We start from the raw sequence: 24,724 nt of genomic DNA on the forward strand, positions 1-24,724 counted from the left end.
CCTCACAACCATCATCCGGCTCTCCCTTACCCCCATCACATCATCTCCCTCCTTTCCCTCGCAACCATCACCCGACTCTCCGATACCCTCTAAGTCACCTCGTTTCACATTTTCTCCTCCATCAACCTTCCCCTCCCCCCTAACCCTTTTCACCTGCTCCTCTCACCATTTTCCTCCCCTCCCCCTCCACTCTTCTCTCACTGCTGCCACTTTACTTGCCCTTTACAACATCTCTTCCACTACTCAGCCCTCTCCTCTTCTTCCTTCCTCCTCCTCCTACTCCTTCCCATTCACTCTATTTTCTCTTAACTGGGAATTCTACTGTTCGTTCTTCCTCACCTCTTCTCTCATTTTTCTTTCCACTTACCTTTTCTTTCTCTCCTCTTTTCATTCCACTGTATTCCTTCCCTTCCCTTCACCGGATGTCCTAAGTTTTCTTCCTTTCTCATTTCTCGATTATTCTTCCTTTCCCTCTCTCACACCCCTGCGTCTCTCTCTCATACTCTCACGATAAACCCTTCATTTATACGTACATAATCTTCACGTAACACGAGATTATGCTTTTTACAAATAGGCACAAAATGTGCGTATACTCACGGTCATTTATTACTCGCCTCCCCACCCTCCGCCAGTAGATGGTAGCAGTAATACAGACAGTACTGGGTTCTCTATTACATCTATCATTATATCGGGTAGCAGTGTCGTAGAATCTATAGCCGCCAGGTTATATGCACTTTTTGACGCTGATGAGGCTGGGCAAGGTAAGGACTTGAGGGACACAAGGTGATTGAATGGTAACAACTTGGATCGGAATTTGGTTGTTAGATAGTCATTTAAGGCTTTGCATGAATAGGCCTAGTGTTCCATTAAATCCTAAATAAACAAACATTTATATCAAACAGTTCAGGAATCATACTTAATATCACCAAACACGCGACATTGTAGCTTTGAAAGGAGTAGTTTATCTAACGAATCGCCTGGACACACGCAAAAAAAAAAAAAAAAAATGTGATTCAATTAACATATGAAACGGTACCTAGAGAAAAAATCTCATTTCATAGCTAAGTTTGACATTTATCAAGTTCACTGGTTATGTGATTTATTACACGATGTACAAGCAAAATTAATAACACTCGAACAGATTTCCAAGTATGTATGTAATGAGTGTAAATGACACCGATTTGACCTTATGTGATATATATATATATATATATATATATATATATATATATATATATATATATATATATATATATATATATATATATAATTGGTTGTTATTTTCACCAGCTTTACTTGATTCTCTCCACAGCAAAACAAACCGGCAACTGGTTTCCGTCTAAGTAATCCTGCTTCTGAATCTTCGCATCTTTCTAATGGGGTAGAAATTTTGGTTTGCCTGTGTACCATAAAATGAATAATTATAAACCTTAAATAAATAAGAAGGAAATATATGCGGTGCAGTTTTCAACACACATTCACCTTTTATCTGTAAAGACGACCAATACAAATACCAAGACACACACCTTATATCATGCTTCTCCCATAACAAATCCTATCCCCCCTGCCCGTCACATAATCCCACGTACGTACGCACTGCAATTTCCCAACGTCGTATTCTCAGCAAATCTACACGTCACTCAAACAAAAGTATGCCTGCACACCACTTATTTCTTCGTCATATCATCATTCCAACACCATATCAACAATACATTGACTCTATATTACACCTTCAATACCTGCATTATGCGAAAAGCACACTCTTACATTCCACTTTCTCACAATATGCACAAGAGAGAGAGAGAGAGAGAGAGAGAGAGAGAGAGAGAGAGAGAGAGAGAGAGGAACAGTATCGGCATTCAATGGTAATCTAAGCTAAACATATAATGTCATTCGAAAATAAACAAGCTCTTTAACCAAAGAAATAATGCCGCTTCGAACACTCATCAGAAACCCGAAGTCACCGGAGCAGGCCAGAACAGGGAAGGTGATGATGAAGGTAGAAGCGGGCCGATGGGTCAGTGCGGCGTTGGCTTCTACACGTGATTGTACAGGTGAAGTGATTAGTGCATTACGTATGATTGTTCTTCAGGGTTGGTTGTACGTAACTATTGTCGAGTGAAGTTGTTTTTTCAGGTAACTTTTGTTCCATTGGTGCGGGATGTTACAGGCTTTGGGTTTGTAAGCGAGTATTTGAATTTTTTAACTTATCGAGTGTGGGTGGGCGCGTGTGCTTGTGGGTTGGCGTTGTTGGGCGCGTGTCTTGTGTTTAGGTGGATGTGTATGTCGGTGGGCGCGTGTCTTGTGTTTAGGTGGATGTGTATGTCGGTGGGCGCGTGTCTTGTGTTTAGGTGGATGTGTATGTCGGTGAGCGAGCGAGCGAGTGTGTGTGTGTGTGTGTTTGTAGGTGGACGTGTATGTCGGTGAGCGAGTGTGTGTGTGTTTGTAGGTGGACGTGTATGTCGGTGGGCGAGTGTGTGTGTGTGTGTTTTGTAGGTGGACGTGTATGTCGGTGAGCGAGTGTGTGTGTGTGTTTGTAGGTGGACGTGTATGTCGGTGAGCGAGTGTGTGTGTGTTTGTAGGTGGACGTGTATGTCGGTGGGCGAGTGTGTGTGTGTTTGTAGGTGGACATGTATGTCGGTGGGCGAGTGTGTGCGTGTGTTTAGGTGGACGTGGTTGTCGGTGGGCGAGTGTGCGTGTGTTTAGGTGGTTGTCGGTGGGCGAGTGTGCGTGTGTTCGTAGGTGGACGTGGTTGTCGGTGGGCGAGTGTGCGTGTGTTCGTAGGTGGACGTGTATGTCGGTGGGCGAGTGTGCGTGTGTTCGTAGGTGGACGTGTATGTCGGTGGGCGAGTGTGCGTGTGTTCGTAGGTGGACGTATGTCGGTGGGCGAGTGTGTGTGTTTGTAGGTGGACGTGTATGTCGGTGGGCGAGTGTGCGTGTGTTTGTAGGTGGACGTGTATGTCGGTGGGCGAGTGTGCGTGTGTTTGTAGGTGGACGTGTCGGTGGGCGAGTGTGCGTGTGTTTGTAGGTGGGCGTGTATGTTGGTGGGCGAGTGTGCGTGTTTGTAGGTGGACGTGTATGTCGGTGGGCGAGTGTACGTGTGTTTGTAGGTGGACGTGTATGTCGGTGGGCGAGTGTGCGTGTGCTTGTAGGTGGACGTGTCGGTGGGCGACTGTGCGTGTGTTTGTAGGTGGGCGTGTATGTCGGTGGGCGAGTGTGCGTGTGTTTGTAGGTGGACGTGTATGTCGGTGGGCGAGTGTGCGTGTGTTTGTAGGTGGACGTGTGTGTGTGTGTGTGTGTGTGTGTGAGTGATTCACTGTTTGATCTGCTGCAGTCTCTGACGAGACAGCCAGACGTTACCCTACGGAACGAGCTCAGAGATCATTATTTCCGATCTTGGGATAGGCCTGAGACCAAGCACACACCACACACCGGGACGACAAGGTCACAACTTCTCGATTTACATCCCGTACCTACTCACTGCTAGGTGAACAGGGGCTACACGTGAAAGGAGACACACCCAAATATCTCCACCCGGCCGGGGAATCGAACCCCGGTCCTCTGGCTTGTGAAGCCAGCGCTCTAACCACTGAGCTACCGGGCCGTGTGTGTGTGTGTGTGTGTGTGTGTGTGTGTGTGTGTGTGTGTGTGTGTGTGTGTGTGTGTGTGTGTGTGTGTGTGTGTGTGTCGGTGGGCGAGTGTGTGTGTGTGTGTCGGTGGGCGAGTGTGTGTGTGTGTGTGTGTCGGTGGGCGTGTGTGTGTGTGTGTCGGTGGGCGAGTGTGTGTGTGTGTGGGCGAGTGTGTGTGTGTGTGTGTGGGCGAGTGTGTGTGTGTGTGTGTGTGTGTGTGTGTGTGGGCGTGTGTGTGTGTGGCGAGTGTGTGTGTGTGTGTGTGTGTGTGTGTCGGTGGGCGAGTGTGTGTGTGTGTGTGTGTGTGTCGGTGGGCGAGTGTGTGTGTGTGTGTGTGTGTGTGTGTGTGTCGGTGGGCGAGTGTGTGTGTGTGTCGGTGGGCGAGTGTGTGTGTGTGTGTGTGTGTCGGGGTGTGTGTGTGTGTGTGTCGGTGGGCGAGTGTGTGTGTGTGTCGGTGGGCGAGTGTGTGTGTGTGTGCGAGTGTGTGTGTGTGTGGGCGAGGTGGGCGAGTGTGTGTGTGTGTGTGTGGCGAGTGTGTGTGTCGGTGTGTGTGTGTGTGTGTGTCGGTGGGCGTGTGTGTGTGTCGGTGGGCGAGTGTGTGTGTGTGTGTGTGTGTGTGTGTGTGTGTGTGTGTCGGTGGGCGAGTGTGTGTGTTTGTGGACGTGGTTGTCGGTGGGCGAGTGTGCGTGTGTTTGTAGGTGGGCGTGTATGTCGGTGGGCGAGTGTGTGTGTGTTGTAGGTGGACGTGTGTCGGTGGGCGAGTGTGCGTGTGTTTGTAGGTGGACGTGTGTGTGTGTGTGTGTGTGTGTGTGTGTGTGTGTGTGTGTGTGTGTAGGTGTGTGTGTGTGTGTAGGTGGACGTGTGTAGGTGGACGTGTATGTCGGTGGCCGAGTGTGCGTGTGTTTGTAGGTGGACGTGGATGTCGGTGGGCGAGTGTGTGCGTGTGTTTAGGTGGACGTGTATGTCTGTGTGTGTGTGTGTGTGTGTGTGTGTGTAGGTGGACGTGTATGTCGGTGAGCGAGTGTGTGTGTGTGTTTGTAGGTGGACGTGTATGTCGGTGGGCGAGTGTGTTTGTAGGTGGACGTGTATGTCGGTGGGCGAGTGTGTGTTTGTAGGTGGACGTGTATGTCGGTGGGCGAGTGTGTGTGTGTGTGTTTGTAGGTGGACGTGTATGTCGGTGGGCTAGTGTGTGTGTGTGTTTGTAGGTGGACGTGTATGTCGGTGGGCGAGTGTGCGTGTGTTTAGGTGGACGTGTATGTCGGTGGGCGTGTGTTTAGGTGGACGTGGTTGTCGGTGGGCGAGTATGTATGTGTTCGTAGGTGGACGTGTATGTCGGTGGGCGAGTGTGCGTGTGTTTTTAGGTGGACGTATGTCGGTGGGCGAATGTCGGTGGGCGAGTGTGTGTGTGTGTGTGTTTGTAGGTGGAGGTGGACGTGTATGTCGGTGTGCGTGTGTTTGTAGGTGGACGTGTATGTCGGTGGGCGAGTGTGCGTGTTTGTAGGTGGACGTTTATGTCGGTGGGCGAGTGTGCGTGTGTTTGTAGGTGGACGTTTATGTCGGTGGGCGAGTGTGCGTGTGTTTGTAGGTGGACGTGTATGTCGGTGGGCGAGTGTGCGTTTGTTTGTAGGTGGGCGTGTATGTCGGTGTGCGTTTGTTTGTAGGTGGACGTATGTCGGTGGGCGAGTGTGCGTGTGTTTGTAGGTGGACGTGTATGTCGGTGAGCGAGTGTGCGTGTGTTTGTAGGTGGACGTGGATGTCGGTGGGCGAGTGTGTGCGTTTGTTTGTAGGTGGACGTGTATGTCGGTGAGCGAGTGTGCGTGTGTTTGTAGGTGGACGTGGATGTCGGTGGGCGAGTGTGCGTGTGTGTTTAGGTGGACGTGTGTGTGTGTGTGTGTGTGTAGGTGGACGTGTATGTCGGTGAGCGAGTGTGTGTGTGTGTTTGTAGGTGGACGTGTATGTCGGTGGGCGAGTGTGTGTGTTTGTAGGTGGACGTGTATGTCGGTGGGCGAGTGTGTGTGTGTGTTTGTAGGTGGACGTGTATGTCGGTGGGCTAGTGTGTGTGTGTGTTTGTAGGTGGACGTGTATGTCGGTGGGCGAGTGTGCGTGTGTTTAGGTGGACGTGTATGTCGGTGGGCGTGTGTTTAGGTGGACGTGGTTGTCGGTGGGCGAGTATGTATGTGTTCGTAGGTGGACGTGTATGTCGGTGGGCGAGTGTGCGTGTGTTTTTAGGTGGACGTATGTCGGTGGGCGAATGTCGGTGGGCGAGTGTGTGTGTGTGTTTGTAGGTGGACGTGTATGTCGGTGGGCGAGTGTGCGTGTGTTTGTAGGTGGACGTGTATGTCGGTGGGCGAGTGTGCGTGTGTTTGTAGGTGGACGTATGTTGTGTGCGTGTGTTTGTAGGTGGACGTGTATGTCGGTGGGCGAGTGTGCGTGTGTTTGTAGGTGGACGTGTATGTCGGTGTGCGTGTGTTTGTAGGTGGACGTTTATGTCGGTGGGCGAGTGTGCGTGTGTTTGTAGGTGGACGTTTATGTCGGTGGGCGAGTGTGCGTGTGTTTGTAGGTGGACGTGTATGTCGGTGGGCGAGTGTGCGTGTTTGTAGGTGGACGTGTATGTCGGTGGGCGAGTGTGCGTGTGTTTGTAGGTGGACGTTTATGTCGGTGGGCGAGTGTGCGTGTGTTTGTAGGTGGACGTGTATGTCGGTGGGCGAGTGTGCGTGTGTTTGTAGGTGGACGTGTATGTCGGTGAGCGAGTGTGCGTGTGTTTGTTGGTGGACGTGTATGTCGGTGGGCGAGTGTGCGTGTGTTTGTAGGTGGACGTGTATGTCGGTGGGCGAGTGTGCGTGTTTGTAGGTGGACGTGTATGTCGGTGGGCGAGTGTGCGTGTGTTTGTAGGTGGACGTGTATGTCGGTGTGCGTGTGTTTGTAGGTGGACGTGTATGTCGGTGGGCGAGTGTGCGTGTTTGTAGGTGGACGTGTATGTCGGTGTGCGTGTGTTTGTAGGTGGGCGTGGATGTTGTTGGGCGAGTGTGCGTGTGTTTGTAGATGGATGTGGATGTCTGTGGGCGAGTGTGCGTGTTTGTGGGTGGGCGTGGATGTTAGTGGGAGAGAGTGCGTGTTTGTGGGTGGGCGTGAACGTTTGGTGTTTGTGGGTGGGCGTGGACGTTTGGTGTTTGTGGGTGGGCGTGGACGATTGGTGTTTGTGGGTGGGCGTGGACGATTGGTGTTTGTGGGTGGGCGTGGACGATTGGTGTTTGTGGGTGGGCGTGGACGATTGGTGTTTGTGGGTGGGCGTGGACGATTGGTGGTTGTGGGTGGGCGTGGACGATTGGTGGTTGTGGGTGGGCGTGGACGATTGGTGGTTGTGGGTGGGCGTGGACGATTGGTGGTTGTGGGTGGGCGTGGACGATTGGTGGTTGTGGGTGGGCGTGGACGTCTGGTGTACAGGCGGCAATGGATATATTACTTGTAGGCGTGGTGTTGTAGGTGGCTACGGATGTATTATACGTGTGCGTGGCCTTTGCAGGTGGCTGTGTGTCCATAGTTTGCGTATGCGTGCGTTTTAAAGTGGCCCGGTATGTTTATTACTTGACTGCGTGTTTAAAGGAGGATGTGGCTGTGTATAGTTCGTGGAGTTTCCTTGGGGTGGTTGTGGGTCTAAGTAGGGATCGGTAGTGGCAAGAGGTAACTAGACCTGTCTTGAACGATGCTAGTAATGGTATTTGACATATTACAAGGTCTTCCAGTGTTTACTAGGAAAGGTACTGGGTGATGTAATAGGTCATGTAGGAGTAGGGGTGGAACTGATGAATAACGTCTAATCGTTAGTCGCTGTATGGAGTGACTAATATTGCGTGATTAGCAGCAGTAGTACTGGGTGATGCTGGTTTGTAAGAGTGAAACTGATACGTATGAATCATTATTGGTGGGTCATTGTGGAAATGACTAGCGTTGCGTGAGTGTTTAGTGCTGAGTAGAAGCGTTTTGTACTCGTTGCTGTAATGACAACGGGAGGATAGATGTATCGTTGATTATGGAGGTGTTGGAGGATCTTTAGTGGCATTTTTCATTAATAGGTGAACGGATGGGTGAATTCGTTGGCGAATTTACCTAGTGTATACGTGAACCATGCGTGCGTGATCAACTCCACGATTATGGAACCGTCTTTTGATACTTAAATTCTGTAGGCATCTATATATATTTGAGAAGGTTTGAGTGATTTTATGATTACTGTCTTTAAGATAATGGTTAATGTTTTAATCTGGTAATGATTAGGTGTTTACTTGGCCGTTTAAGCTGATATCCAGTAACATGACTCCTGAGTTATGAATTAAGTAGGTAGTAGGCATTCATTGAAGTGGTGCAATTAGTGATGTGCAATGGTGGTTTCTCTGCAGGGACACATCAGCTACGGGGTCCAAGTATGTGGTTGGTGGCTCTCCTATTGGTGACCACCCTTCCCTCCGCATATCTTGTTAGGTGTAAGTAAATCTTCTGGTGTAGGTTTTGCTCTTTGTATTGGCTATATAACTGGAACAATTTAAGGTATATGAAATTTTTTTTAGGAATTTGAAGATCAGAATTTTTATGGAAAATTTAATCGCTGGTCTTCATCTCCTCCAGGGCAGCATCCCCAGAAACAATGGTGCTGTTACGGCGACAGTATAGTGATGGACGGCGAGGTGGCCTTAACTGCACCTGACTGTTGCTTGCAGGTGGTGTGCGAGGGAGGAAAGCTTGTTGAAAAACGCTTAGGACAACCTGGTGATGGCAATTGCAAGTACTCAAGTGGGAATGGTTAGTCTGCACCTCAATGTTACCTATTTTTGCCTCATGACCGCAATGCATTTTGTGTAGTGTCATGAAACTTTACAATATTTTTCTTATAGGTTGTTTGGGGTTGGACGGTCAGCTCTACCCACCAGGGTTTGTGACGAATCAATGCTTTCCCCTTGAGTGCAAGGCAGGGCAGTGGGTCCCGACTGGTTACATTAATGCGTGCTGTGAGTAAAGCCTTCATTAGAGAACTCTTCTGGATAACTGTTTTTGCATTTCCATCTTTCTGTGACTTGAACTCTTGCTTTGTAATATCTAAAGACCCTGATCCTCTATTTCTAACTAACGCTTTCAACTTGTGTAGGATGGAAATTTTGGTTGGGGATTTTGGTTAACTTGGATAACTCGCTTGAACTTTAAGGAAGGGTTTTTTTCAATTTTTTCTTGCCCTTGGCTAGTTGCCCCTACTGCTTAAAAAGACCAATGGCAACAAAAAAGGTGTACAGGAAGGCCCAATGAGGCACCAATCCCAGAACAGGTTCGGCTTGTTTTAAAAGATCAGAATAAATCTGAAGTTAGTCATAGGTAAATGAAAATACAGAAGCAGGCAGGGGGGCACCAAAGTTTACTAGAGAAAGGGATCGGTCAACTAGAGGAAGGGATGAATTGATTGCGTTCGAGATATAACCCGAATAGTTACAAAAAGAAGTCATGAGAGAAGGGGGTAGCATGCAGTAAGCAAGATAACAAAGGCATGAAAATAGCGGTGGATGATAGATCCTGCAACATTGCGATGATGAGAAAGAAGGTAGGCAGGCAGGCAGGCAGGCATATGAGTTAAGATGAAAAGCTTTCGAAGTCTCTCCTATCCAAGTGAGCAGTATGAATGGATCTTCACATGTGAAGAATACTCCATACATAGGCAGGTAAGGCAGCCGTACAGAGTTAAGTGGGGAAGTGTTGAGAAACTGGCGTAGAGAACTCTGAACATTTTCGGCAAGACCGCTGTACCAAGCTAACAGTGGGAGTTGGGGATTGAGATTGACTAGACTACTCAGAACGCACAACTTAGTAAACCATTTTTTTTTATTTTTTTTTCATAAAGGGAAATGTGGTTTCTAGTTCAGATTATAAATGAACAGGGCGGCAAGTGTAGAATAGGGGTATATTTAGTGTCCTATAAGCATGAAGGAATAGTTGTTTGTAAGGGTATGTCGTTAGACGATTCAGTGGAGGAATTGTTTTTAAACTACTATACTACTAGGTTTTTCTCTGCCACTAGGTTTTTCTCTGCCCCAAGGCAAGGTTTTCTCCCTGTCCCAACACAATCCGTAAGTTTAGAGAGATAGAAGTGAGATTTTAGGGAATTTTTTCATTGGTTATTTTTATACCTTTTGGCCGGTGATGCACCTACGTAAAAAACAGATCCCCCCCAAAAAAAACTAACGAAAAAAAAAATTTAACTAACGAAAAAAAAAAAACTAAAATCACCATGGTCTGCAGGCAGCCAGTGCTCGATGTATTCTGCCAGTCACTTCATCACGTATGACAATCACCACTACGACTGGAATGGGGTCTGTAACTACACCCTAACGCAACAGGGATCCACCTTCAATCCTGACATGGGTGTGTTTATTGACTTGGAAACGTGCTGGGGTTGCGGTGCATGTCCTTCAAAAATAACCTTCCGGAACCATCCTAATGAGCTGCTTGTCATCACCACAAAGTATTTATTCGACGTAAGTATTGTGCACTGAAGTAAGTGCACTAAAGTAAGCTGTTTTCTAAATTCGTGTATAAAGGTCTTCTAAACTTCTCACATTTAGGAAAAAATCTTTAACCCTTATTTTTAGTAAATCTTTAACCCTTATTTTTAGTAAATCTTTAACCCTTATTTTTAGTAAATCTTTAACCCTTATTTTTAGTAAATCTTTAACCCTTATTTTTAGGAAATCTTTAACCCTTATTTTTAGTAAACAAAAAATTCGCGTAAATATTTCAACAGATTTTGGTGAATGGAGAAGCATTCCATGTACCAGCATATGGTATCCATAGAGTGAAAACTTCCTATGGCAACCACGATGTATTTGCCTGGCGGCGAGAGAGCTGTCTTGTGATCGTGGGATCCTCTATGCTTAGTTTGCAAATATGTTACGACCGCGTGGACGTGTGGGCACATCCCAGCTTGGCACACTCCCTTCATGGACTTTGCGGCCATTACAATTTCTACATACAAGATGATTTCACGGATAGAAGTGGTCAAGTGCTTGAGCTCGCATCGTGGCCCCAAGAATCTTTCTCTTTATCCTGGAGGGTAAGCATACGTCTCTAGTAAGTAGTTAGCGGTGTTGATAGTGTGAATTAGTAAGGCTTCATTTGGTGTTTGAGACGTATGCATGTAGGTTTATGGTCTGTAATGTTTAGTAAGGCTTAATTTTTTTTTTTTCGAGATGTATGAATGTAGATTGTTTAGTAAGGCTTCATTTGTTTTTTTAGACGTATGGATGTAGATTTATGGTTTAATGTTTAATACTGCCTTATCACAGACGATTTACACAATGTTCACTTACCACAGACGAACACTCAAACAGACTACGAGTGCAATCAACTGTATTCCAGCACTGACGTGTGCAATGGAAAAAAGGCGAGTATAGATCGTCAACCAGTTTGTCAGTCAACTTTGTCAATCTGACAAAAGGTGTAAATGAGTACTTTAGAACCCTTTCGAAATATTCAGGGAGTTATTTTAGCATGTTATTTTAGCAGCCTGTAAATCGGTAAAATCGGTTCTCGTTACCCAGGGTCCAGTGTGCCATGTTCCTGAATCGCAGAGATCGCAGTACCGTCAAACATGCCAGAAGGAGTTCCTTGCTGTCCTGAATCAACACTCTGACCTGTACTTCTACATCGACGCCTGTGTCACGGATCTATGTGCAGTATACCAAAGTGGCGCTGGTCCCAACCAGGTCAAAGAGCTTCTTGCGAAGCTTGTTGCTCTTGTCAGAATACATGTTCAAGATCGGCAACGAACAATCGGTAAGAAATCGACATAACACTGTACTGAATGAATTACTATAATACATGTATGATCACATGGATAAGAATTGCAATACTGAGTTCAAGAATGGTGCACAAGTACATGCTGCTGAAAGATTTTCACTCCACAGGTCATGACGGCAGCCAAACTCCCACCAACCCTGACATGTGTATCATCTCCACATTGACGACCATTTCCCCTACACCCTCAACAGTTACTACACATTTCACTCTTACATCCAACATAATCACCACTTTTACTTCAAATTATGTGAATCCTGACACCACATTATTTCCATTAACAAACCCTTACAAGTCTTACCCCTCCGGAACTTTCAACTATTATCCCTCACCGTCCACCATCTCTACTTACGTGTGTACTACCCCTACCTCACCCTCGACAATCTCTACATCTTATAAGTTTACTAACCCATATGAATCGGTTGAGTATACTAACCCGTATGAGTCGATTAACTATATTAATCCATACTTGCCTCACACGATAATTGACTACGGTTCTTCTGACGTTGCTCAAACCCACCATGTTCCAACCCCATATTATCCGGGCTCTTACTTTAAAGAGCCCACCTATGGTCCAACGCCCTACCTTGAGCCCACCTATGGTCCAACGCCCTACCTTGAGCCCACCTATGGTCCAACGCCCTACCTTGAGCCCACCTATGGACCAACGCCCTACCTTGAGCCCACCTATGGTCCAACGCCCTACAAAGTGGGCTTGGCTAGTAGTGGTTCACCGCCCTACCTTCAGCCCACCTATGGTCCACCGCTATACAAAGTCGACTTTGAGCCCACCTATGGTCCACCGCTATACAAAGTCGACTTTGAGCCCACCTATGGTCCACCGCCCTACCTTCAGCCCACCTATAGTCTACCGCCATACGAAGTCGATTCGAATAGCTATGGTCCACTGCCGCCCTACGAAGTCGATTCGAATAGCTATGGTCCACCGCCGCCTTACGTGGTCGACTCGAGTAGCTATGGTCCACCCCCACCCTACGTGGTCGACTCGAGTAGCTATGGTCCACCGCCGCCCTACGTGGTCGACTCGAGTAGCTATGGTCCACCGCCGCCCTACGTGGTCGACTCGAGTAGCTATGGTCCACCGCCGCCCTACGTGGTCGACTCGGTAGCTATGGTCCACCGCCGCCCTACGTGGTCGACTCGGTAGCTATGGTCCACCGCCGCCCTACGTGGTCGACTCGAGTAGCTATGGTCCACCGCCGCCCTACGTGGTCGACTCGGTAGCTATGGTCCACCGCCGCCCTACGTGGTCGACTCGAGTAGCTATGGTCCACCGCCGCCCTACGTGGTCGACTCGGTAGCTATGGTCCACCGCCGCCCTACGTGGTCGACTCGGTAGCTATGGTCCACCGCCGCCCTACGTGGTCGACTCGGTAGCTATGGTCCACCGCCGCCCTACGTGGTCGACTCGAGTAGCTATGGTCCACCGCCGCCCTACGTGGTCGACTCGGTAGCTATGGTCCACCGCCGCCCTACGTGGTCGACTCGGTAGCTATGGTCCACCGCCGCCCTACGTGGTCGACTCGAGTAGCTATGGTCCACCGCCGCCCTACGTGGTCGACTCGGTAGCTATGGTCCACCGCCGCCCTACGTGGTCGACTCGGTAGCTATGGTCCACCGCCGCCCTACGTGGTCGACTCGAGTAGCTATGGTCCACCGCCGCCCTACGTGGTCGACTCGAGTAGCTATGGTCCACCGCCGCCCTACGTGGTCGACTCGAGTAGCTATGGTCCACCGCCGCCCTACGTGGTCGACTCGGTAGCTATGGTCCACCGCCGCCCTACGTGGTCGACTCGAGTAGCTATGGTCCACCGCCGCCCTACGTGGTCGACTCGAGTAGTTATGGTCCACCGCCGCCCTACGTGGTCGACTCGAGTAGCTATGGTCCACCGCCGCTCTACGTGGTCGACTCGGTAGCTATGGTCCACCGCCGCCCTACGTGGTCGACTCGGTAGCTATGGTCCACCGCCGCCCTACGTGGTCGACTCGAGTAGCTATGGTCCACCGCCGCCCTACGTGGTCGACTCGAGTAGCTATGGTCCACCGCCGCCCTACGTGGTCGACTCGGTAGCTATGGTCCACCGCCGCCCTACGTGGTCGACTCTAGTAGCTATGGTCCACCGCCGCCCTACGTGGTCGACTCTAGTAGCTATGGTCCACCGCCGCCCTACGTGGTCGACTCGAGTAGCTATGGTCCACCGCCGCCCTACGTGGTCGACTCGAGTAGCTACGCCCCACCGCCGCCCTACGTGGTCGACTCGAGTAGCTATGGTCCACCGCCGTCCTACGTGGTCGACTCTAGTAGCTACGCCCCACCGCCGTCCTACGTGGTCGACTCGAGTAGCTATGGTCCACCGCCGTCCTACGTGGTCGACTCGAGTAGCTACGCCCCACCGCCGCCCTACGTGGTCGACTCGAGTAGCTACGCTCCGCCGCCGCCGCCCTACGTGGTCGACCCCCCCAGCTACGCTCCGCCGCCGCCGCCCTACGTGGTCGACCCTCCCAGCTACGCTCCGCCGCCCTACGTGGTCGACCCTCCCAGCTACGCGCCCGCCGCCCTACGTGGTCGACCCTCCCAGCTACGCTCCGCCGCCCTACGTGGTCGACCCTCCCAGCTACGCTCCGCCGCCCTACGTGGTCGACCCTCCCAGCTACGCTCCGCCGCCGCCGCCCTACGTGGTCGACCCTCCCAGCTACGCTCCGCCGCCGCCGCCCTACGTGGTCGACCCTCCCAGCTACGCTCCGCCGCCGCCGCCCTACGTGGTCGACCCTCCCAGCTACGCTCCGCAGCCTCCGCCGCCCTACGTGGTCGACCCTCCCAGCTACGTTCCGCAGCCGCCGCCGCCCTACGTGGTCGACCCTCCCAGCTACGTTCCGCAGCCGCCGCCGCCCTACGTGGTCGACCCTCCCAGCTACGTTCCGCAGCCGCCGCCGCCCTACGTGGTCGACCCTCCCAGCTACGTTCCGCAGCCGCCGCCGCCCTACGTGGTCGACCCTCCCAGCTACGTTCCGCAGCCGCCGCCGCCCTACGTGGTCGACCCTCCCAGCTACGTTCCGCAGCCGCCGCCGCCCTACGTGGTCGACCCTCCCAGCTACGTTCCGCAGCCGCCGCCGCCCTACGTGGTCGACCCTCCCAGCTACGTTCCGCAGCCGCCGCCGCCCTACGTGGTCGACCCTCCCAGCTACGTTCCGCAGCCGCCGCCGCCCTACGTGGTCGACCCTCCCAGCTACGTTCCGCAGCCGCCGCCGCCCTACGTGGTCGACCCTCCCAGCTACGTTCCGCAGCCGCCGCCGCCCTACGTGGTCGACCCTCCCAGCTACGCTCCGCAGCCGCCACCGCCCTACGTGGTCGACCCTCCCAGCTACGCGCCGCAGCCGCCACCACCCTACGTGGTTGACCCTCCCAGCTACGCGCCGCAGCCGCCACCGCCCTACGTGGTTGACCCTCCCAGCTACGCCACGCAGCCGCCACCGCCCTACGTGGTTGACCCTCCCAGCTACGCCACGCAGCCGCCACCGCCCTACGTGGTTGACCCTCCCAGCTACGCCACGCAGCCGCCACCGCCCTACGTGGTCGACCCTCCCAGCTACGCCACGCAGCCGCCACCGCCCTACGTGGTCGACCCTCCCAGCTACGCGCCGCAGTCACCGCCTTACTCTGTCAACTCCCGCTATATATTGCCTGCTATCTCCACGTTTTCTTTCCAGTCTCTCTACGAAAACTTTCCCACCAACACATATAAAGCAAATGATGTAAGCTTCACGGTCTCTTTTTCCCGCTATATTCCTGATATATATGATCCTAATTCTTATAGTTCTGCCAGTCCTCACTCCCCATACGATCCTTATGCTCCCACAACTCCTAGTACCAAGTCCAATTCCTACGAATCTCCTTACAAGCAGTTTCTAGTAAGAGCTCTTCCTGAGGAAGGTAAGAACACCAATATGACAACACCTACAACACAAAGATCAACTCCTGAACAGGCACGAGTTCTAGACGATACTCGTGTTCCTGTACCAGAACATTAGATCTTGGTAAAATTCAACTTAAACCTGCAGATTGAAGCAAGATTTGGTTTCTATGTAAAATGTTTGGGTAGTATTGTACCTACAACCAAAGAATGTGTGGATAGATCCGATTGTGTATGTTGTTATAATGCAGTTTTATTAAAGGCTTCTGTTGTATATGGCTTGTGGTCTTTCAAACTAATGTACTCCAACAGTCAGAGGAAGAAAAGGCTTGTAAGGGCCCACCAAGATTTGGTGTCTGTAAAATGTTTGGGTAGTATTTATTGTACCTACAACCAAGAATGTGTGGATAGATCGATTGTGTACGTTGTTATAACGCAGTTTTATTAAAGGCTTCTGTTGTATATGGCTTGTTTCTGTGCTCTCCCTTTCAAACTAATGCACTCCAACAGTCAAGAGAAAAAAAAGGCTTATGGGCTACAGGAAAATCATAAGTGAATATAGATAAAAGTAACTAGCTCAGGAAAGTGTATTGAATCTACTTGCTTAGATTATATAAATATAACTGTAGTGTTTGTTATATTGTCTTAACGCGAACTTGTAAAGACGTGTCTTGAGAGGTATATTGTAAAGACGTGTCTTGAGAGGTATATAATGCAAGAGGTTAAAAATAATGGCTATACACTTCATAAATCCCTGCCTAAACGTCTGAACTTTTTCCTTTCATTTCTTTTCCCTTTCTACTACTTCATAAATGTCCCGTGTCTGGAAAGGTATATAATGCAGGGAAAAAAAAACGGCTATACTTTCATGAATCCCTACCTAAACGAGTATAAAACGTCTGAACTTTTCATTAATTTCTCTGCCCTCTCCAACATCCTCGCGATAAACTCTAAAATTTGGACAAAATAATCCTTACGTAAAACGTGATTAAATCATTATAAAAGTTATGTATAGTCACAAACACTTCCCCTTTTAAGCTGATAGATGGCTTCAGTAATGACCACCATACTGAGTTTTTTGCTACATTTTTTTTTAATCAAATGTTAAGTTTCTGAAGATATACTATTGCATCATTCCTCTGTGATCGTACTGTATGGTAACGGGTTTTCAGGTAGTAACGTACCACATATTACTGTGTATGTACTATATGTTGCCTTGCATGCTTCCGCTTTCATCGTACTGTATGGTAAAGGGTTTTCAGGCAGTAACGTACCACATTGTGGCCCTTCCACACGACAAGCAAATGCGCGGCGGGCAGACACTATTACCAATTGTCTGTGGTATGGGTGGGAATCACAAGTATAAGGCCCATCCACACGATAGGGAAGTGCCCTCGAACACAAGCGAGTGGTTAGCCCAATGACGGACTTCTCGCTTTTGTACGCTGAACAACTAGTAGAATATAGCTGTTCGTAATCACCAAGCACTGCCCAAGGCCGGGAGTACGATGTCGCTGCCATACATACAAAGTTTCATTAGGAGGCAAGGGTTTGTGGTTATCAATTATCACTATTGGGCTAGTAAAACGCGACATGTCTGTCTCTGTACCCGCCAGATAGCAGTTATATTTAATTTCTCTTGCGATCCCTCTTGGTGATCACCATAGTTCTTGTACTGCACACAGCCCGGGCAACCACTCTCTTTCGCTGCTGTCCGACCTTGACTGGGACAGATTAACTAAATGTGGACAGCCAGTATATTGTGTCCATGGACTTTGCCCGATAGTGGGCTGTGTTTGACGAACTTTGCCCTATCGCGTTGATGGGCCTTAAGGCCTGTTCAGATGGGGGGCAGTTGCCTGCTGTGCAAACACAGTTACCATATCATACTAAGCAGCGGAATGACGTCATAAGCACAGAAACGAAGACAACATATCTGGCAACAAATAGTGCTACCAAATGTTGCTGTGTTCCACAGTCCCTACTCCGTTCACCGGGCAAAGACTGGCGGGCAAACTTGTGTACATACTAGAGGTAGTTGCTCGCCGGGCACTACCCATTGATCGTATATTCCTCGTTTGTTTAGCAGGGTTACCACGACGAATAATTGGTGGAGGGTTTTTGCCACTACAAGGCGTGCATTGCAGAACGGGCACTCAAAGGGCAGGCAGCTGCTGATAGCACAACCGGACTGAGACTAGGACAATATTGGATAGAGCAAGAACCGTCGCAGGGGTAAAGGAATAGCGTTGTGTAGCATTATTATTGCTTTGCGCATGAAAAAGGACCACAGAAAGAAAAGACAATGGTATAAAAAGTGGTTGGAGAAACAAGAAAAAATGGGAAGTCATGTGACAAAATTGTGCGAACTTCAAGATGAACATGCGAATGATTGTCTACACACCTGTTCTTTGATACACGGGACAGACATATTCTCCCATCAAGTGTATAGTGAAAATCTGAAACTGACTGCAAGGGAGTTCCGTAGGTTAACTTTGTGTGTTTTGCAACATGGTCTCTTTATAGGAGTACCATCCATCACACCAGCAGGCATTGCTTCGACCACCGATAAGGGCATTTGGATGATTTGCCCGTGGTTTTCTCGCTTCTGACGTCATCAAAATAGTTGAAGACTTGAAGCAGTATGATATCTGGTAACAGTGTTTGCATGGCGGGCAGCTGCCCCTCGTCTGGACGGGGCTTTAAATGACGTCATAGACGAAGAAACCACGGGCAAACCATCGAAGTTCCCGTGCCCGTTGTTGAAGGCCGTCCAGACGAGCCTGATCGGCGGGCATGCCCGTTAACGGGCACATTAGACAGGCAAACGGTCAAATTGCTCGAGTGCCCGTCGAGAAAAATCACTACGGTAGTGCCCGGTAGCTGGACCTTCGACCTTGCCAGACGTAAGTTAACGTAAGTTATCGTGAACCCACAGCAGGCTGTCCTCCCACATCCCACGTAATTCTAACACAGTTCACATTTCACCATGTCAACCCCGGAGAACTCTTACGAGGCACCTACCATTTATTTGTCTAAGGTACTGACTAGCACGTTGATTGAACTTTATCGTGAGAATCCATGCTTGTGGAATGTGAAGCTGAAATACTGTAAGAATAGAGACAAAATGCAATTGTTATGGTATACGATATCATCTTGACAATGCTAGGGGTCGTACCGCACTCCACGCGCTACTGGCATCGTCGGGCACGCCCAGCTATTCATCAACTCGGTCGTGTGGACGACAAATGCCTGACAAATGCGCTGCCCGATGGACACGCCCGATCGTCAACACGCGGCTTGAGACATTGGATGAGCGCCTGACTGGGAACCACATTGCCAGACACACGATGTTACAAGTGCCCTCCGTGGGTATACGCTTAGCTATACGTTGAGCTTTAACTGTCTGGCGACGATTCTTACATCCTATGTTTTCGTACCGAACACTCCCACTGGACGACGTTGCCTGCCACAGCTCTGATTGCAATCTGCCCTTTGCACAGCTTCCGGCCCAAGTCATACATTCGCCTGCCTGTGCCTACTGCCCGCCTTATTTGAAATGTATGATCTGGTAACGCCGTTTCAAAGCGAGAGAATTACGGGCAAATCAGAGTGCCCGCTGTACATTTGCCCGTCGTGTGGAAGGTCCTTTAGTGTGTATGTACTACATGTTGCCTTTCTGCTATACTTTCCTCCTCTTTATTAAATTTAATTTTCTGAGCATAATGCTATTGCATTCTTCTCTTGTGTCATCGTCACAATGAAAGATATGACCTAAGAGGTGGAAACGCTGTTAAAGTACCAGCAGTGCGTTCGGACCAATACAGAACTTGTATCGTATATCACGGCGCAAAAGTTTGGAATGAGTTACCGGAAAATATTAAAGAAAAACCTAGTCTAACTAGTTTCAAAGTTTCTCTTAAAGAATACTTACTGAACAAATATCAAGAAGTTACCTGAGTTGGTGCACCTATGTATATGAACATATATATATATATATATATATATATATATATATATATATATATATATATATATATATATATATATATATATATATATATATATACTGACAGTAGCCCTTTCTTTCCTCTATTCTCATTTTCATTCCAAAGCTGGATGTTGCGTCTATGTACGCAACGACTTAACTTGCTCTCGTGCCCACGCTCTTGAGTCTTCCGAATTTTCCACCATCTGGCTACGACTTAACAGTCACTCTCAAACTAAATTCATCTGTGCTGTTTATCTCTCCCTAACTCTTCTGACTATAGTAATTTCTTCGACTACTTAACTTCTAAAGTGGAGCACATTCTGTCCCTCTACCCTTTCGCTGAGATTTCCATTCTTGGAGATTTCAATGTTCACCACCAGCTTTGGCTTTCCTCTCCTTCACTGACCACCCTGGTGAACTAGCCTTCAACTTTGCTATCCTCCATGACCTAGAGCAACTGGTGCAACACCCTACTCGTATTCCTGACCGTCTTGGAGACACGCCCAACATTCTTGATCTCTTCCTCACCTCTAACCCTTCTGCTTATGCTGTCACCCTTTCATCTCCGTTGGGCTCCTCCGATCACAATCTCATTTCTGTATCTTGTCCTATTTTTCCAATCCCTCCGCAGGATCCCCAAAGCGAAGGTGCCTCTGGCGTTTTGCCTCTGCCAGTTGGGGGACCTGAGGAGGTATTATGCTGATTTTCCTGGAATGATTATTGCTTCCGTGTCAGAGACCCATCTCTTTGTGCTGAACGCATAACAGAGGTGTTAGTATCTGGCATGGAGGCGTACATTCCTCATTCTTTTCTCAACCTAAACCTTCTAAACCTTGGTTTAACTCAGCCTGTTCTCGTGCTATACATGATAGAGAGGTTGCCCACAAAAGGTACTTGAGCCTTCCATCTCCTGAATCTCATGCACTTTATATCTCTGCCCGGAATCATGCCAAGTCTGTTCTTCAACTTGCCAAACACTCTTTCATAAATAGGAAATGTCAAAATCTTTCAAACTCAAACTCTCCTCGTGACTTCTGGCATCTAGCCAAAAACATCTCAAATAACTTCACTTCTTCATCTTTCCTCCTTTATTTCATCCTGATGGCACCACTGCCATCTCTTCTGTCTCTAAAGCTGAACTCTTTTCTCAAACCTTTGCTCACAACTCCACCTTGGACGATTCTGGGCTTGTCCTCCTCTCCTCCTCCCTCTGACTATTTCATGTCTACAATCAAAATTCTTCGTAATGATGTTTTCCATGCCCTTGCTGGCCTAAACCCTCGGAAGGCTTATGGACCTGATGGGGTCCCTCCTATTGTTCTCAAAAACTGTGCTTCTGTGCTTGCACCTTGCCTGGCCAAACTCTTCCAACTTTGTCTATCGACTTCTACCTTTCCTTCCTGCTGGAAGTTCGCCTACATTCAGCCTGTTCCTAAAAGGGTGACCGTTCTAACCCCTCAAACTACCGTCCTATAGCTTTAATCTCTTGCTTGTCTAAAGTTTTTGAATCTATCCTGAATAGGAAGATTCTCAAACATCTGTCACTTCACAATCTTCTGTCTGATCGCCAGTATGGCTTCCGTCAAGGTCGCTCTACTGGTGATCTTCTGGCTTTCCTTACTGAGTCTTGGTCATCCTCTTTTAGAGATTTCGGTGAAACTTTTGCTGTTGCGTTAGACATATCAAAAGCTTTTGATAGAGTCTGGCATAAAGCTTTGATTTCAAAACTGCCCTCCTACGGCTTCTATCCTTCTCTCTGCAACTTTATCTCAAGTTTCCTTTCCGACCGCTCTATTGCTGCTGTGGTAGACGGCTACTGTTCTTCTCCTAAACCTATTAATAGTGGTGTTCCTCAGGGTTCTGTCCTGTCACCCACTCTCTTTCTATTATTCATTAATGACCTTCTTAACCAAACTTCTTGCCCTATCCACTCCTACGCTGATGATACCACCCTACATCTTTCCACGTTCTTTCAGAGACGTCCAACCCTTCAGGAAATCAACAGATCACGCGGGGACGCCACGGAACGCCTGACTTCCGATCTTTCTAAGATTTCCGATTGGGGCAGAGAAAATCTAGTAGTTTTCAATGCCTCAAAACTCAATTCCTCCATCTATCAACTCGACACAACCTTCCAGACAACTATCCCCTCTTCTTCAATGACACTCAACTGTCTCCCTCTTCCACAATGAATATCCTCGGTCTGTCCTTTGCTCATAATCTTAACTGGAAACTTCACATCTCATCTCTTGCTAAAACAGCTTCTATGAAATTAGGTGTTCTGAGGCGTCTCCGACAGTTTTCTCGCCCTCCAACTGCTTACTCTGTATAAGGGCCTTATCCGTCCCTGTATGGAGTACTCTTCGCATGTTTGGGGGTTCCAGTCACACAGCTTTGCTTGATAGGGTGGAATCAGCTCTTCGTCTCATCAACTCCCTCCTCTGACTAACTGTCTTCAGTCTCTTTCTCACCGCCGAAATGTTGCATCCCTTTCTATATTTTATCGCTATTTTCATGGTAACTGTTCTACTGATCTTGCTAACTGCATGCCTCCCTCCTCCTGCGGCCACGCTGCACAAGGCTTTCTTCTTCCTCTCATCCCTATTCTGTCCAACTCTCTAATGCAAGAGTTAACCAGTACGCTCAATCATTCATCCCTTTCACTGGTAAACTCTGGAACTCCCTCCCTGCATCTGTATTTCCGAATTCCTACAACTTGTCTTCTTTTAAGAGGGAGGTATCGAGGCATTTGCTCCCCTAATTCTGGCTGACGGTTTTGGCACTTTTGAACTCTTTGGAGAGCCAGCGCTCAAGTGGGCCTTTTTCTAACTTTTTTTTTTTTGCCCTTGGCTGGCCCTCTTCCTTATAAATAAAAAAAAAAAAATATATATATATATATATATATATATATATATATATATATATATATATATATATATATATATATATATATATATATATATATATATATATATATATATATATATATATATATATATATATATATATATATATATATATATATATATATATATATATATATATATATATATATATATATATATATATTATTACGTACGCCACACGGCTGCTGTTAACTGCTACAGCTCACTAGAGTGTTATTCTGGCAATATCGCCAACTTTGTTACGGTCAGTACAGTGGGGATTATAAAACATTCCACAGAGTCCCCACTACTATAACTCACAGCCGCCGTAACCCTCAAGTTCTTTCAAGGTCGCCAACAGTGTATAATTTCCCCCACTGTAAGGGAATCTCCTCAGCCACTCCATCTCCTGTACCCAACCAAGTAGAATTTATAAATGGTAGATGCTATGTGTAACAGGGCGAGGCCTTAATACCCCCTAGAGAAACTGCCCACAAGGACAATGCCTCTCCGCACACCTTGTCCACAGACTGTGATAACTCACAGACCGGAACAACACGTGCGGTATATTATATTACTAAACTATCCTACTACAACAAGTGCTTCCTAACACCAGTCAGACTGACATCCTCAGCCTACTACTACTGCAATATATGATGTGTACAGCACATCCGGTGATGTACACACAAGCCCAGACACCACCTACGGGTGACAACCACTATACACGGAGTCCAAATACTCGTCGCAGACAAGTCTGGCGGACGACAACTACGCACCACTGGCCGACATGAAGCCTCTCAGCATTCAATAGTGTGCGTGGCTACTACCACTACAATACAGTATACTACTGAAACTATACAAAAGATAGTGGGGCACACAGCCGCCCACCAAACCACACTGGTGACTACAACCACCAACAGCAAAACAGGACGAAACAATAACACGTCCCTCCGCGTCGCTCCACCCGAGTGGACGAACGCATGAGAAATGCAGCCAAACTTACTACACCTCTCCCAGAGCAACAAGCCCGTTGCTCTAACAGTCACGGTCTACCCAGTAGCAAGCCAGCTACTCAACAGGAGGGCACAACTCCCAGACCGATGACTAATGAGTACTGGTAACGCACAGTCCAGCCACACGTGTCTCTTACTGTGCCGAGAACGTTCGTGTAAACTCCGCTGAAGACTGGTTGGTACTATAAACAGTATACTACTGATACTACACAACAGATGGTGGGAGCCCACAGCCGCCCACCAAACACACTGGTAGCCACGGCCACCAACAAAACCAACAATCAGGACGAGACAGTAACGTGTCTCTCCGCGTCGCCACTCACAAGAGGGTACGAACGCAAAAACACGGGAAATGCAGCCAACCCTGCTACACCTCCCTTGGAACAACAAGCCCGTTGCTCCACACCGTCTTAGCCTAACCAGCAGCAAACCAGCTACTCAAAAAGGAGGGCACAACTCCCAGACCGAGACTGGTGAGCACCCAGAACAGCCCAGCAACACGTGTCTCCACCCTGTGCCAGAAACCAAGAGCGCACGTGTCTTCCTCCGCTGAAGACTGGCCGGTTACTGAGGCGAGGCTCGCAGACACACAAAATGGTGGAAACAAAAAGAGGGTGGTTGGCCGCACAGCGGAACAGCGACAGCCCGCGCTTGGGCGGCAGAGGCTACACATATAATATAATTAAATAAAGGGAAAATAATGCGGTGACCCTCACAATATATATATATATATATATATATATATATATATATATATATATATATATATATATATATATATATGTATATATATATATATATATATATATATATATATATATATATATATATATATATATATATATATATATATATATATATATATATATATATATATATATATATATATATATATATATATATATATATATATATATATATATATATATATATATATATATATATATATATATATATATATATATATATATATATATATATATATATATATATATATATATAGATAGATAGATAGATAGATAGATAGATAGATAGATAGATAGATAGATAGATAGGTAGATAGATATATATTGTTATGTATTTTACATTGTATGTATTAATTTGAATCATCATTTCCTCTCTACTAGTTGAGAGGCCAACGAACGTTTGCTTAGCTTGTCTGTATGAAGCACTGATTCGTTCCCGCGACTCGTATCATTCGGCCAGGCGTTGTGGCGTCCTGCCCACTCGGAGAAAGGCAGACACTGATGGATTCGTGAGCAGAGCAGACGTTGGCCTGGTGGCTTGCTGAGGGAGTGCTTATTTGTGAAGTGTATGGTGCATATAATCCATCTGGGGTATCGTATGTTGTGTTCTCTTGTATCTCCCTCTCTACCATTTTGTATCACCTCATACGTAACATATTTAAGTGGCGACCTCGCCAGGATTCCCGTTTCACTGTGTT

At 47.8% G+C, this 24,724-nt stretch overlaps 2 protein-coding genes across 3 annotated transcripts; both read left to right on the top strand.

The window, feature by feature from the left end:
- The first annotated feature begins 1,959 nt into the window (after nucleotides 1–1,959).
- LOC123508334 (mucin-2-like) lies at nucleotides 1,960–13,584 on the top strand. 2 transcript variants are annotated; one of them, XM_045261954.1, is made up of 10 exons: nucleotides 1,960–2,054; nucleotides 8,024–8,107; nucleotides 8,250–8,423; nucleotides 8,516–8,629; nucleotides 9,906–10,141; nucleotides 10,408–10,716; nucleotides 10,978–11,046; nucleotides 11,204–11,438; nucleotides 11,570–12,031; nucleotides 12,062–13,584. In XM_045261954.1, exons 1-10 carry the CDS (start codon nucleotides 1,991–1,993, stop codon nucleotides 12,625–12,627), a joined length of 2,313 nt encoding a protein of 770 aa, XP_045117889.1. In that variant the 5' UTR covers nucleotides 1,960–1,990; the 3' UTR covers nucleotides 12,628–13,584. The 2 variants fall into 2 exon arrangements, with proteins under 2 accessions (XP_045117889.1, XP_045117888.1); XM_045261953.1 differs by having other exon boundaries at nucleotides 11,570–13,584.
- On the top strand, nucleotides 12,630–15,853 carry LOC123508167 (extensin-2-like). The gene is made up of 5 exons (XM_045261702.1): nucleotides 12,630–12,662; nucleotides 12,820–12,930; nucleotides 13,050–13,238; nucleotides 13,514–13,972; nucleotides 14,046–15,853. The coding sequence occupies exons 1-5, from the start codon at nucleotides 12,630–12,632 to the stop codon at nucleotides 15,507–15,509; spliced, it is 2,256 nt and encodes a 751-aa protein (XP_045117637.1). The 3' UTR covers nucleotides 15,510–15,853.
- The last annotated feature ends 8,871 nt before the right edge of the window (nucleotides 15,854–24,724 follow it).

Source organism: Portunus trituberculatus, chromosome 24, assembly GCF_017591435.1.
Source record: "Portunus trituberculatus isolate SZX2019 chromosome 24, ASM1759143v1, whole genome shotgun sequence".
Taxonomy (NCBI): Eukaryota; Metazoa; Arthropoda; class Malacostraca; order Decapoda; family Portunidae; genus Portunus; species Portunus trituberculatus.

Bases quoted from the DNA above. Each gene is read 5' to 3' on its own strand.
- LOC123508334 (XM_045261953.1), top strand. From the start codon at position 1,991: ATGATGAAGGTAGAAGCGGGCCGATGGGTCAGTGCGGCGTTGGCTTCT. The intron at 10,142-10,407 runs GTAAGTATTGTG...ATATTTCAACAG, and splicing joins CCACAAAGTATTTATTCGAC to ATTTTGGTGAATGGAGAAGC. The intron at 11,047-11,203 runs GCGAGTATAGAT...CTCGTTACCCAG, and splicing joins ACGTGTGCAATGGAAAAAAG to GGTCCAGTGTGCCATGTTCC.
- LOC123508167 (XM_045261702.1), top strand. From the start codon at position 12,630: ATGGTCCACCGCCGCCCTACGTGGTCGACTCGA. The intron at 12,931-13,049 runs GTAGCTATGGTC...TCGACTCGGTAG, and splicing joins CGCCCTACGTGGTCGACTCG to CTATGGTCCACCGCCGCCCT. The intron at 13,973-14,045 runs GTCGACCCTCCC...CCGCCCTACGTG, and splicing joins CGCCGCCGCCGCCCTACGTG to GTCGACCCTCCCAGCTACGC.